Raw genomic sequence first — 14,499 nt, forward strand, 5'->3', positions numbered from 1 at the left:
GGGCAAAAGCTGTACCTCTAGAAATCACATCACCTTTGCCAAAGAGATACCCATTTTGTTCCTCTTATCCTCCTACAGAATGAAAGATATTGAAATTCTTCCAAATTTGGCTCATGCCTCGCACATTTTGTAGTATAAACAACAGTCTCTACTGCTAGTTCCCATATCACTGTAGACTAATATACGGCAAATAGTTTCCTGAATCCCTTTATTTAAAGGGGAAGACTATCCTTTTTGTTTTGTGTTTACAGACAATCCCCAAGTTATGAACAAATTTAATTTGTATGTCTTTCGGGCTGTGTGGCCATGTTCCAGAAGCATTCTCTCCTGACGTTTCGCCCACATCTATGGCAGGCATCCTCAGAGGTTGTGAGGTATGGAGAAAACTAAGCAAAGAGGTTAATATATATCTGTGGAAAGTCTAGGGTGAGAGAGGTCAGTGTGAATGTGTAGTTAATCACTTAAATTAGCATTGAAAAGCTTATCTGCTGTCTTCTTCCTGCCTCTGGGGCATCCTTTGTTTAGAGTCGTTAACTGCCCTTGGTTGATTCATGTCTGGAAACTCTCTGTTTTCAGAGTATTGCTTTTTATTTACTGTTCTGATTTTTGAGTTTTGTAATACTGGTAGCCAGATTTTGTTCATTTTCATGGTTTCTTCCTTTCTGTTGAAGTTGTCCACATGCTTGTGGATTTCAATGGCTTCTCTGTGTAGTCTGACATGATAGTTGTTAGAATGGTCCAGCATTTTTGTGTTCTCAAATAGTATTCTGTGTCCAGGCTGGTTCATCAAATGCTCTGCTATGGCTGATTTCTCTGGTTGAATTAGTCTGCAGTGCCTTTCATGTTCTTTGACTCTTGTTTGGGCGCTGCGTTTGGTGGTCCCTATGTAGACTTGTCCACAGCTGCATGGTATCCGGTAGACTCCTGCAGAAGAGAGAGGATCCCTCTTGTCCTTCGCTGACCGTAGCATTTGTTGGATTTTCTTCGTGGGTTTGTAGATAGTTTGTAGGTTGTGCTTCTTCATCAGCTTCCCTATGCGGTCAGTAGTTCCCTTGATGTATGGTAAGTACACCTTTCCTCTGGGTGGATCTTTGTCTTGACTCTCATGGCTTGTTCTTGGCCTTGCAGCTCTTCTGATGTCTGTGGTGGAGTATCCATTGGCCTGTAGAGCCCAGTTTAGGTGGTTGAGTTCACCTTGGAGGAGGTGAGGTTCGCAGATTCTTTGTGCACGGTCTGTCAGGGCTTTGATTGTGCTCCTTTTTTGACTTGGGTGATGGTTGGAGTTTTTATGAAGGTATCTATCTGTGTGTGTAGGTTTTCTGTAAACTGTGTGGCCCAATTGTTGATTGGGTTTGCGGATGACCAGAACATCTAGAAATGGCAGTTTTCCTTCCTTTTCTTTTTCCATGGTGAATTGGATGTTTGGGTGGATGCTGTTAAGATGGTCCAGGAACTTGCTGAGTTCTTCCTCTCCATGGCTCCAAATCGTGAAGGTGTCATCTACGTATCTGAACCAAACAGTTGGCTTTTTTGGTGCTGTTTCTAGGGCCTGTTTTTCAAAGTATTCCATATAGAAATTTGCTACTACTGGGCTGAGAGGGCTCCCCATGGCCACTCCATCCTTCTGTTCATAGAATCCAGTGTCCCACTGAAAGTAGCTAGTGGTGAGCTAGAGGTGACCCTTGCCTCACCACTAGCTACTTTCAGTGGGACACTGGATTCTATGAACAGAAGGATGGAGTGGCCATGGGGAGCCCTCTCAGCCCAGTAGTAGCAAATTTCTATATGGAATACTTTGAAAAACAGGCCCTAGAAACAGCACCAAAAAAGCCAACTGTTTGGTTCAGATACGTAGATGACACCTTCACGATTTGGAGCCATGGAGAGGAAGAACTCAGCAAGTTCCTGGACCATCTTAACAGCATCCACCCAAACATCCAATTCACCATGGAAAAAGAAAAGGAAGGAAAACTGCCATTTCTAGATGTTCTGGTCATCCGCAAACCCAATCAACAATTGGGCCACACAGTTTACAGAAAACCTACACACACAGATAGATACCTTCATAAAAACTCCAACCATCACCCAAGTCAAAAAAGGAGCACAATCAAAGCCCTGACAGACCGTGCACAAAGAATCTGCGAACCTCACCTCCTCCAAGGTGAACTCAACCACCTAAACTGGGCTCTACAGGCCAATGGATACTCCACCACAGACATCAGAAGAGCTGCAAGGCCAAGAACAAGCCATGAGAGTCAAGACAAAGATCCACCCAGAGGAAAGGTGTACTTACCATACATCAAGGGAACTACTGACCGCATAGGGAAGCTGATGAAGAAGCACAACCTACAAACTATCTACAAACCCACGAAGAAAATCCAACAAATGCTACGGTCAGCGAAGGACAAGAGGGATCCTCTCTCTTCTGCAGGAGTCTACCGGATACCATGCAGCTGTGGACAAGTCTACATAGGGACCACCAAACGCAGCGCCCAAACAAGAGTCAAAGAACATGAAAGGCACTGCAGACTAATTCAACCAGAGAAATCAGCCATAGCAGAGCATTTGATGAACCAGCCTGGACACAGAATACTATTTGAGAACACAAAAATGCTGGACCATTCTAACAACTATCATGTCAGACTACACAGAGAAGCCATTGAAATCCACAAGCATGTGGACAACTTCAACAGAAAGGAAGAAACCATGAAAATGAACAAAATCTGGCTACCAGTATTACAAAACTCAAAAATCAGAACAGTAAATAAAAAGCAATACTCTGAAAACAGAGAGTTTCCAGACATGAATCAACCAAGGGCAGTTAACGACTCTAAACAAAGGATGCCCCAGAGGCAGGAAGAAGACAGCAGATAAGCTTTTCAATGCTAATTTAAGTGATTAACTACACATTCACACTGACCTCTCTCACCCTAGACTTTCCACAGATATATATTAACCTCTTTGCTTAGTTTTCTCCATACCTCACAACCTCTGAGGATGCCTGCCATAGATGTGGGCGAAACGTCAGGAGAGAATGCTTCTGGAACATGGCCACACAGCCCGAAAGACATACAACAACCCTGTGATCCCGGCCATGAAAGCCTTCGACAACACATCAAATTTAATTTGTTTGTAAGTTGGAGCAGGTACATTTTTAAGAGTAACTCCAGCCAATATATATATATATATATATATATATATATATATATATATATGTTGTAGTAGAGCCTGTGAATAACATTTCAAACAGTAGTATGGGTGCCAGAAGGGGAAAAAGGATTACTCGAGAGCAGGAATCTGATGATGAGCAGCAGAGAAAGAGGATCCGGGACATACTTACAGCATCTACAGATTAGGAGTAATTTGAGGGATTCTCTGGGGACGATGGGTCAATGAGTGAAGGAGAAGAAGGAGACACCATGGATTGGACTAAGATAAGAGAAGTGCAAGCTATTTGTGAGGTGCCAACGACTAGTGATACCTTTATGGGGTTCTCTGGGGGTGAAGACTGGCAATCAGGGGATCCAACTGAGTCTTGGGGGGGATCTAAGTCTTGACAGGAGATGGAGGAATTGGAGGGAAAGTCAAGGGAATTCAGGTGAAGAGCTGGGAGCAACTGCGGGGGATAGTGATGGGGCGGTGGTCAGTTCATCTTCTGATGATGGTTTGTAGATAAAAGTGGGTTCAGGGGTGAGGGGTCTTTGCAGAAGGCAAGGTGTTGATGTGCGTTCATGTGCTGGGTATTGCTAAAGATTCTTGTAGACTTGCTATTGCCTGTTTCGTGTTCGGCGTTGGGATTCGGATCTGCAGTTTGGACCTGGACCGGTTTGGCTAAAGACGCTGCTTCTGCGGACACTGGAGCGATGCTGTTTTGGATTTCTCCCGCTTTGACCTTGGACTTTGGCTGCCGACGCTTCTCTTCCTGAGACTCCTTTTGTTAACCATTTGTGTACTGTGCCTTTTTGTTTTGCCTCAGAGCACTTTGACTTGTTGCTCATTGCATCCAGTTAATCTGGATTATATTTCTGTTAACCTTTTGGACCAGGTCTGGTTTGGTTTTTTGAGTTTTGACCAGTGGAACTGCATTTTAGTTTCTCTGCGTCCCTTTTCTTTTGTTTTAATAAACTCTGTCTTGAAGTCACTTTTAAGTCTGGCCCTTTAAGGCGTTTGTGATTCCAACAATATATGTGTGTGTATGTGTGTGTGTTTAGCTTTGTATAGTACAGGGAAGGGTTAACATGATTGGATTTTGAAAAATTTAGTTTGTTGTGGAAACAAGAATTGGTGATAAAACTATAGTTGAGACATTTTCTCCCCATAATAATTCCTTCAGGAGTGAATTCCCCTTCCTAAAGGTAGATTTCTCTCATTTCCCGTTGTCTCAGCCACGTTTGTAACTCTTGAGTCATTTGTAAGTTGGATATTTGCAACTCGGGGACTTCCCTGTATTTGTTTTGGAATGAAAAGGGAAACTAGTATGACTAAGCTTGTGATATATGTATAAAGATATTACCATTTTCTTAAGGCATGTGTTTCATAGATAGATAATAAAAGCCAATAATATTTACTGCAGTATTCAGTACCAAGTTAATGGGTGCTAAATAAAAATAAGTTAACTTCTTGGTTACTTTTTTAAAGGCTACTATTTTAAAAAACCTTTGTTTTTTTAAAACAAACTAGTAGCATATTACTTTATAAAACTCTAGGTTAAGCAATCAATACTATTAACTTTTGATTATTTCTGTTGAATATGAAATAATCACTAGCTGCCCTCATGTCTATATATTTTCACATAATATATGTCAGTGGTGGAACTCTGTTTTGCCATTTAACTTTTCCATGTTTGGGTTGTAATGTAAATGCTGGGGAATGAAATTGGCTTTATTAAAACAAATGTAATACACCTATATGGTGCTGCTAGGAGAATGGCTATTTTGCAGGTAGCAATTTTGGCAAAAACATTTTATCAAAGAAGAATCAGCAAATAAAATGTGAAAAGATTCATGTTGTACAGCTATTTTCAGGGTGGTTTATTTCACTCAAGTATCTAATGACTGTCAAATGGGCTTCTGGAAGGTGGATGCTTTTTAGAGGAAGATACATGTAGTATGCCTGGACCAGTGCTCACTTAATGAACCCAATCATAATTAAACATTTGAGAGCAAATTGTGATACTGCACTCTCGTTCACTAGCCACTCCTTTAACTGCTGCATAAGCATTGTGCTGAAGTTTTTTGTAACGAAAGCCAGCCTTGAAAACAAGAAAGGGTAAATGTGATGGGAGGTTGCTGGAAGTTGTAGTTGTTACTATAGTTCTCAGATTTCAAAGAAAGGAAGGAAGGAAGAGTGAGAGAAGGAAAGAAAGAAAGCCTAACAACATTTCTGTAGTCCTAGATTATTTTGTTCAAAAAAAAAAATCAATCTTTGAGTAGTCAAGAGTTCAAGAAGTCTACTTCCCCATACTGATAATTTCCAAGATACAGGTAAGAAATTCAAAAGGACATTGTTGTAGCCCAGCCACCTAAGTGACTCACAGTTCAAAGGTATTTAACAATAAGTAAGTAGCTTATTAAGAAAAGGGTATATAATAGAAAAGGCAGGTTCAGAAATGCATAAACTATAATCCAAAAGTCATTCCAAAATAATCAGAATAGGCAATCACTAAGGTAAATTCAAAATCCAGACTTTAAAAGCATTTTCAAAGTAACACCCATAAGCTTGATTTTCTTGGAACATAACAAGTAACATTGACTAACTCTGAACGTGAATCCTAAAATCCCAAAAGGTAAAAACAAGAAACTTTAATCCAAAGGTCTCAACAGTGTAGAGGCCTGTGAAGCCTCTGAGGATGAGGATGGGGATTTTCTGTTTGAGCCTGTTGTTCATGGGGAAAAGCGAAAATGTTTTTCGAGATGATGGGAATATTTTGGGTAGATCTGTTGTTGGGAAAACAGGCAGCAATTCTCATGAGAATCGGCCAGGGATTGACTCTGAAAAGAATGTGGAGGAGACAGGAGAATTTAAGAAAACCCAGCATTTACAGCTCAGAAGGGATAGTGCGAAACAGAGATAAATTCGTTGTTCCCAGAAGCTGAAAGATAAACAAAGGGGAACCCAGGTGTGAAAAAGAGTGATGTCATGGGAAAGAGAGAACGTTCTTAAGGAATTGGAACCAATGTTCAGTGGGGAAATCAACATTGGAGTTTAATGTGTCAAGTTGCCTGACTTGGGAGCTCTGAGTTCTCGGGTCTGTATCTTGTTTTCCTGTTTAAGTTCCATGCCTCCTGTTTGGATTACAAATCTTGTTTCAAGTTTCAAGCCTTTGGGATTATAGACAAATTCAAGTCTCAAACCTTTAGATTATGGTCATGTTCATGTCTTCAAGCTTTGGGATATAATTCTAGTTAAAGTGCAACAACCCAAGGAATACAGTTGCTTTTGCCTTCGGTGATTTTTGGAATTCATATGCAAAGTTGGTCATTGCTTTTTGTTAAGCTCCTGGAAATCTAGCTCAAGGATGTAACTTTGAAATTCTTTTTGCATACTGGATTTTTCTGGTACTTTATTGAATGTTTAGTCTGTTTATTTTTGAACGCTATTTTGAAACTGTTTTTGTATTAGATACTCTTAATAAATTTATTATTGTTGATCTGTGTGGCTGAATGAAAAGGGATCAAGCAGGCAGCTGGGCTGCAACATAGTGGAATGAATGTGTTGCTTGGTGACAAAAAGGTAAAATGTAGCAGTCTGCATGCAAAGTAAAGATTCTTTATTTCTAATACTTAACAATGAATGTTGATTGTGGTTGCATGTAAATCTTGGCATTTATCCCTAGGTATCCTGCAGGGTAATATCATTTAATGATTATGCTTTTTAACATTTTGGCGTGTTGAAAAATACTGCATAGTGCATAAATGAAAGATAAAGCCTCTTGACAGAACTATTCCAATTGAGAAAGATACTTAATTGTCTTGTCGGTACAATTGCATGCTTTGCGGTGATCTTTGCAATTTTCTTCAGCTTTCTGTCAGAAGCTACTACATTTAAATGTCACCAGTTCACAACAAAATGCTTTGCTCAACATCTTTCATAATCTTTCATAAATATGTGGATGATCAGTTTAAGGTTACCACATTTTCCCGGTATACCATAATATACACCGTAAGTTAGTCTGTCATATTAATAGAAGACAGAGAGAATACTTGGCATTGTCTCAAGATCATTTTCCCAGTCACCTTTCTGTCTGCTGCATTATGTTTTTGTATAAGTCAGACAAGGGCAAGATACTGATTCCAGTTAGACCAAATTTGTGATATTACTTCCCCAGGAATCTTGGAAGTAATTTTCCTCCAAAATTATGGAAAGGGTGGAGTTAGTAATGAATATAACAATATGCTAAAGCTATTCATAACTAAGCAATTTCAGAATCCAGTGCATCAAATTATGGCTTAGTTAGAGATAGCTTTAGTATGTTATTATATATATTTGGATTTTAAAAAAACTTGGCAAGTCTTGGTGAACACATAAAACTATCTGGCATTGTAGCGAATTGGATTCCTTTCATAGCGTCCTCAATTAATTAATTAGATTTCTATTTTTCCTTTCCTTCAAAGAACTCAGAAGTTTTTTTTTCTGATTAACAAGATGTGGAATAGCTCCATTGCAAATGTTAACTTATGCATTCATATTAGCAAAAGGTGAATTGAAAGATCTAGTTGATAAAACTTGGAAACCATTTTTAAAACCAGGTTTTAAAGCCTTAAAACCTGGCTTTTCCAGAGGGCCTTCGACGACTAATTCTTGGGGGTTGATTTGTCTGCCCTTTTAATTTAATTAGAGAGTGTCCTTCCATGATTATTGATACCTTGTCGAGCACTTCTGCTACGAAGCTACCTTCTTCATGTAGCCCTCTATTTCGGCCCAGAACTGTTTTACCTCCTTGTTTTTAACATGTGATGTATGTTTTGATTGTATGATTGTTTTTCATGTTTGATTTTACAATGTGTAATTGTCACTGTTTTTACTATTGCTGTGAGCCGCCCCGTGTCCCCTCGGGGAGATGGGGCGGGATATAAGAATAAATTTATTATTATTATTATTATTATTATTATTATTATTATTATTATTATTAGTTTCATGTGTAAAAGCAATGACGAAATTAAACCACCAACCATCCAAGAAAGATTGTGGTTGAGTAATTTATGATTACCTTACAATAATTTTATGTAATGAGTGACATTGGAATAATATAAAAGTTATATAATTGATGTTGCTGTATTTTTATAATGCAATGTAAGTATAATGGGAGGGTTTGGGGCTATAGATTTGAGAACAGACGGTAAGATAAGACATTCATATTACGTTTCAAAGGAAAATAAAAATGTTATTTTCCCTCTCCACTTGATCCTCCCAACTGTGTGAGGTTGATTAGGTTGAATGGGTACAAAGTCACCCAATAAGTTTTCATTGCTAAATGAAGACCTGGAACCCCACAAGTTCCAGTGTGGCATTCAAATCACAACAGGCAATTAGGTAAAGGTAAAGGTTTTCTCCTGACATTAGTTTTCAAATACCTAATTGCCTGAAAGCCCCAGCTTCTGCCAATCTAGCTGTTCAAAAACATGCAAATGTGAGTAGATCAATAGGTCCCGCTCTGGCGGGAAAGTAACAGCGTTCCATGCAGTCATGCCGGCCACATGACTTTGGAGGTGTCTACTGACATCGCCCGCTCTTTGGCTTAGAAATGGAGATAAGCACCAACCCCCAGAGTCGGACACGACTAGACTTAATGTCAGGGGAAAACCTTTAGCTTTACCTAATTGCCTAAAGAACACCCAGTTGCCAAAATTTAAAACACATCCCATTTCACACATTTCATTGCTTCAGGTAGGTTTAACATGTCACAGGGACTTAATATATACCATTGATAAATTGTCACATTTACTCCCCCTAATTTCTGATTACCCAAAGGATCCATGCTTGTTACACTACTACAAAACAGTGCACAAAAAGCTTGTGTCATAACACAGGGGTTACTCTGACTTTTTACTTTATCAAACCTTTTGGCAAACAGTAATTGTTGTTACGCAATCACCACACACAGTTCTTTCCACAAGAGCCAAAACCAAACTAGCCGTGAAAATGAAAATCCAACCATCTATATATATAAAAGAGTGATGGCATCAGGGCAGCGGACAAAACAACAAAACTACAGGCCCCCCAACCTCGAAATTTGACAACACAGCCCATCATTCACGGCTCTAGGTTGATACAACAAAAAGAAAGGAAAAATAAAGTCCTAATTACAGGGAGAGGAATAATAGTTTTTATCCAATTGCTGCCAGTTAGAAGGCTAAGCTCTGCCCACTTGATCTCCTAGCAACCCACTCAGCCCAGGGGACAGGCACAGTTAGGCCTCACTTAGGCCTCTTCCACAGATTATCAGATTTTAACTGGATTATATGGCAGTGTAGACTCAAGGCCCTTCCACACAGCTATATAACCCATTTAGACTCTTATATTATCTGCTTTGAACTGGATTATCTTGACTCCACACTGCCATATAATACACTTCAGTGTGCATACTGAACATAAAGACTACCATACAACAGACATTCAATACCACCACTACCTCAACAATTTCTCACCAACACCACCAGAAAATGCCACAGCAATGCATGGCTGGGCACAGCTAGTATATTATTAAAAATACAAAATTCCATAGAATGATTATGATGGAATACATGACATCAGATTCATTTGGAAAGTTAAAACAGTATCAGCAAAGCAGGGAGGGTGGGGAATCCTCCTGAAGAGAAGTGCAGATTGAGCTGTGAAAAAAGGTTTTTTGTGTGACAAGAAGCAAAACGTGCATTAGGAATTCAGTATGCAATTATAGTTAACTAGCTTTGCCCGGTCACGCGTTGCTGTGGCTTATGGGAATCATTTGTTGGGCAGGTGAAATAGCAGTGAATAGCCTTGCAGCCTCAAAACCTGGCTGTTTTCTGGAGTAGCTGGAGTAGCACCCTCAATCAAAGAGCTGCTGTGAAGCCTGGCTACTTCCTTTGTAGAGGAATCATTGTTTGGCCAGCTTGAATTGCACTAAGAACTGGATTATATGAGGCCCCTTCTACACAACTGGGTTATATGGTAGTATGGACTCAAGATAATCCAGTTCAAAGCAGATACTGTGGATTATCTGCCTTGGCATTCTGGGTAATATAGCTATGTGAAAGGGCCTTGAATCTACACTGCCATATAATCCAGTTCAAATCGGATAATATGTATTTTATAGGCAGTGTGGATGAGGCCTAAGTGCACTCTGCCTCTGCCCTGGGCACCATTTTGGCTGTGGGAGTTGCTAGGATACAAAGGGGACAGGGCCTAAGGGCAGCGAGGGGGGGGGAGCTAAAGGCAGCAGAGCCTACCTTTCTTACTGGCAGTTAGTGGGAGAAAGGCTCTTCCTCATCCTCTGTAATTTGGACTATTTTTCTAGGTTTTTTTATTGAAAGACATACCTTGGATAACTATGACTTTTGTGGCCAAATTTGGTGTGATTGGGTTTAGTGGTTTTGCTATTTACTCCATAATAAAGTGCCACATTACATTTACACACACACACACACACACACACACACACACATACACACACACACACACTGTATTTTTCGCTTTATAAGACGCACTCCCCCCCCCCCCCCAAATAGAGGGAAAAAGTCAGTGCGTCTTATAAACGCAATATGACCTCACCCACCACCAAGGAAACTGTGACCTCTACTGATAATGGACGTGGACCAAGACTAACTCAACCTACTGGAGGAGTTTGAGGGGACTGACTCACCATAGTGGGAGTTGTAGTTTATAGAGAGGTCTCTATAAACTCTCCGCCTCTCTTCCCCTCAGCCGCCGCCCGCCTCTCTGAGGGAGGCAAACACACGCCCCGGTGAGCCCATGGAGCCCCTTCTCAAGGCCCACCGAGCCCCCACCGCCATCCCCACGCAGACGTGCCCCCCATATTTCCCCTCAGCGGGAGGAAAACGGTGCTTCCCGGCGGCTCCTCCGGCGGACGGAGGGCGGGAACGACCGAGGAGAAAAACTGAGGTAACCCCCGCCTGCCGCTCACTGCGCATGCGCCGCCGCTGCTGCCTCCCCTCCGGCCGCTGGAGAAGCCGCCGGGAAGCGCCGTTTTCCTCCCGATGAGGGGAAATATGGGGGGCGCGTCTGCGTGGGGACGGCAGTGGGGGCTCGGTGGGCCTTGAGAAGGGGCTCCATGGGCTCACCGGGGCGTGTGTTTGCCTCCCTCAGAGAGGCGGGTGGCGGCTGAGGGGAAGAGAGGCGGAGAGAGCCGAGCAGGCCCGGGCTGGAGCCATGGACGAGCAGAGCGTGGAGGTAGGCAAGGCCCTTGGTGCTGCTCACTTCTGTTGTTGACATTCTTATTCTTATTCACAAACTCACGTATAGTTATTATTTTTCCCCATTTTCCTCCTCTGAAAACTAGGTGCGTCTTACCATCTGGTGCGTCTTATAAAGCGAAAAATACGGTACTAGCTTTGCCCGGCCACACGTTGCTGTGGCTTATGGGAATCCTTTGTTGGCCAGGTGGAATAGCAGTGAATAGCCTTGCAGTCTCAAAGCCTGGCCATTTTCTGGAGTAGCTGGAGCTTTTTGTTGTATGAACGTAGAGGCATGGATGAGGGGTTGTGCTGCCAAGTTTAGTGTTTCTGTGATGTGTAGTTTTTTTGTTTTGTCCTAGGCCAAAATTTCATTACCCTTTTTATATATATAGAATAGATTAGCATGTGAAATTAGTGCTTGATATCCAACCCACAGGAGTGCTATTGCCTCTTCAGTTGGAATGCCCTTCACTAGATCCATACACATTCTGTGTCTTGTGTTTTTGTTATTGTGTAGACTTTAAAACTGATCACACTGGATCTTAGTTATCACCTTTTTGCAGGAATGTAAAAGCCATGCTGAATCAGACCAAAAGTCTATCCAATTCAGCATTTTGTTCAGAACCAGTTACCCCCGGGATGGTAGCCAGCAGCTGTATCCTCCAGTTCACACTCCTTGGCAACTCATGAAAGCATGCTGCCTTTGATAATGGAGATGATATGTAACCATCTTGACCAGTAGCCATTAATGATGCCATCCTTAATAAATTTATGCAATCCCCTTTGAAAGTTCTGCAAGTTGGCAGTTGCTCAGTTTGGTCAGTTGCTGCCAACTCACATCCCATAAGTAGAGATTTTTTTTTTATCCAAGTATACATCATACACTTGCTTTCTTTTAATCTTATTTGCCATTTTATTTGCATTCTAGCTATTTGGAATGATCATTTTAGATGTCTTGACAATATGGTTTTATTCTCAGCATGTAAAACAATTTAGTGCCATCATCAGAAATGGGCGGAGCCCCTGGTGGCACAATGGGTTAAAACCTTGTGCCAGCAGGACTGCTGATCGAAAGGTTGGCTGTTTGATCCTGGGGATCAGGGTGAGCTCCCATCTGTCAGCTCCAGCTTCAGGGACATGAGAAAAGCCTCCCACAGGATGGTAAAAAAAAAATCCAAGCGCCCCCTGGGCAACGTCCTTGCAGACGGCCAATTCTCTCTCACCAGAAGCGACTTGCCATTTCTCAAGTCAATTCTGACACAGAAAAAAAAATCCGAAATGGGTCATCCCATTACTGACTCCAACTCCATATAATTTATGAACAAATTAGAAAGCATCAGTTACATGTATATATGCCCAAGGGTCCCCACTATTCAGATCTTTCCATTGCGATAACGGATAATTTATTCTTGCTTCTCTCACCTCCTCTTTAACCAGTCCTTCTTCATGTACTCTGTGATTCAAACATACCTTCTTGTTCTTTAATTAGTCTTTAGTGCATTAGACGTCTTCTCTTATGCCATCATGGCTAAATTTACTGAGGAGTCTTACTTTCTCAGAGCCTTTTAGAAGCTGAAATTGACAATGTTTACCAGAACACAACAGTTCACACCTTTATTTTCAGAAATCATGTTGATTAAGCATATGGAAAAGGTCATTCTCTAGTTCTCAGAAAGTTGATCTTAGGGACGTGTTTCACTTTTGAGTTTTTAAAGAGAATACCATCTGGACCAAGATATATATTTGTTTCAAATATGCCAGTAAGGTCTCAAACTTCCTCTGTGATCGCTACTATTGAGCACATCACCTCATGTTTCCTTTCTAGAACTTTTAGTCCAAGTGAATTTACCCTATATTTTTAGCAGCAAAGAATGATGTAAAGAATGTATTCAGCTTCTCTTCAATCTCCTTATTCTTCTTCAGAATTCAATTAATTACATGATTATCTAATAGTCTACCTAGCTCCTAACTGGCTTATGTCTTTTGATTCCTTTGCATGATTTTACATTGGTATAATTTAAACTGTTAGCAATATGCTTTTCATAATTCTTCAGTAATTGTTGACATTTACCCAAGGGAAGAAAGTTAGGAAGAAAATTAACCAGCTTTTATGATGATCCTTAAAACTTTGAACTGTTTAATAATATTTATATATTTAAATATATTATATTCAGTATATATTTATAGGTCTATGGAGGGGAAAGATCAATGCTGGATAATGTGGCATCAAACTATGAATTCTATAGTGTGATGCACCCTTAGTTTCATTTGGAGGGTAACCATGAAAGCAATTAGGAAACAATCTGCAAAGTAAAATATTGAGTATAATATGTATTGTGTATTGAGATTTCTTTTATTTGTAAACTGGTTTACTCTCGCAATTGTTCTACACTGCACTTGCTTCAAAATTCCAGTACAAATTAACATTTGTAATTTTGTTGTTGTTTCAATCTTACAGCACACTTCTGTTGATGGGTATACTGAGCCCCATGTACAGCCCACGAAATCAAGTAGCAGACAGAACATACCTCGTTGCAGAAACTCAGTGACATCAACAAACGAAGACCATCCTCACATTGGGAATTATCGCTTGTTAAAAACAATAGGAAAAGGAAACTTTGCTAAAGTAAAGCTTGCTAGGCATGTTCTAACAGGTAGAGAGGTAAGCATTTTCATTGGGTTACCTTCTTATCCCTTACCTTTCTTCTATAAAAAATGACTATTCTGTGTCTCTAATTGAAAATTAACTGACTTAGAGTCAAATGAGCCGTTATAGCAGCAGGTTTCTGGATGCTGTTGGGATTTCCATATATTTTTCTGAATTATGTAATTGGTATGGAGAGTACATAAGGCGGGCATGGTGAGGGCAAAAGTGAAATGATGTTACCAGAAATATTGTCTTCCTTCTTATAGGACTTTCAAGAATCTCTGTTAGGACAAAAACATTAAAAATTATTTCAGCAGAAAGAGCATGAGGAGTTCAGCTTCCTTCTCCTCTTGATGTATACAGTTGTAGCCATCTCAGAAAAATATCTTTGCATAGAAACTTGAGATTTAATCTGCAAACTCTGGCTCTGTTATAAAAATATAAACATTGAGGTGAAAA

The 14,499-nt window shown here is 40.5% G+C and overlaps 1 protein-coding gene across 5 annotated transcripts in view; it reads left to right on the forward strand.

Annotated features, from left to right (window-relative positions):
* mark1 (microtubule affinity regulating kinase 1) overlaps window positions 1-14,499 on the forward strand; it is an 89,031-nt gene that overhangs the window by 26,082 nt on the left and 48,450 nt on the right. For all 5 annotated transcript variants that reach the window (XM_062972319.1, XM_062972305.1, XM_062972317.1 and 2 more), the window contains exon 2: window positions 13,852-14,055. In XM_062972319.1, the coding sequence (XP_062828389.1) occupies window positions 13,852-14,055 (204 nt within the window). The remainder of the gene's footprint in view (window positions 1-13,851; window positions 14,056-14,499) is intronic.

The sequence above is a fragment of the Anolis carolinensis genome, chromosome 1, assembly GCF_035594765.1.
Source record: "Anolis carolinensis isolate JA03-04 chromosome 1, rAnoCar3.1.pri, whole genome shotgun sequence".
NCBI lineage: Eukaryota > Metazoa > Chordata > Lepidosauria > Squamata > Dactyloidae > Anolis > Anolis carolinensis.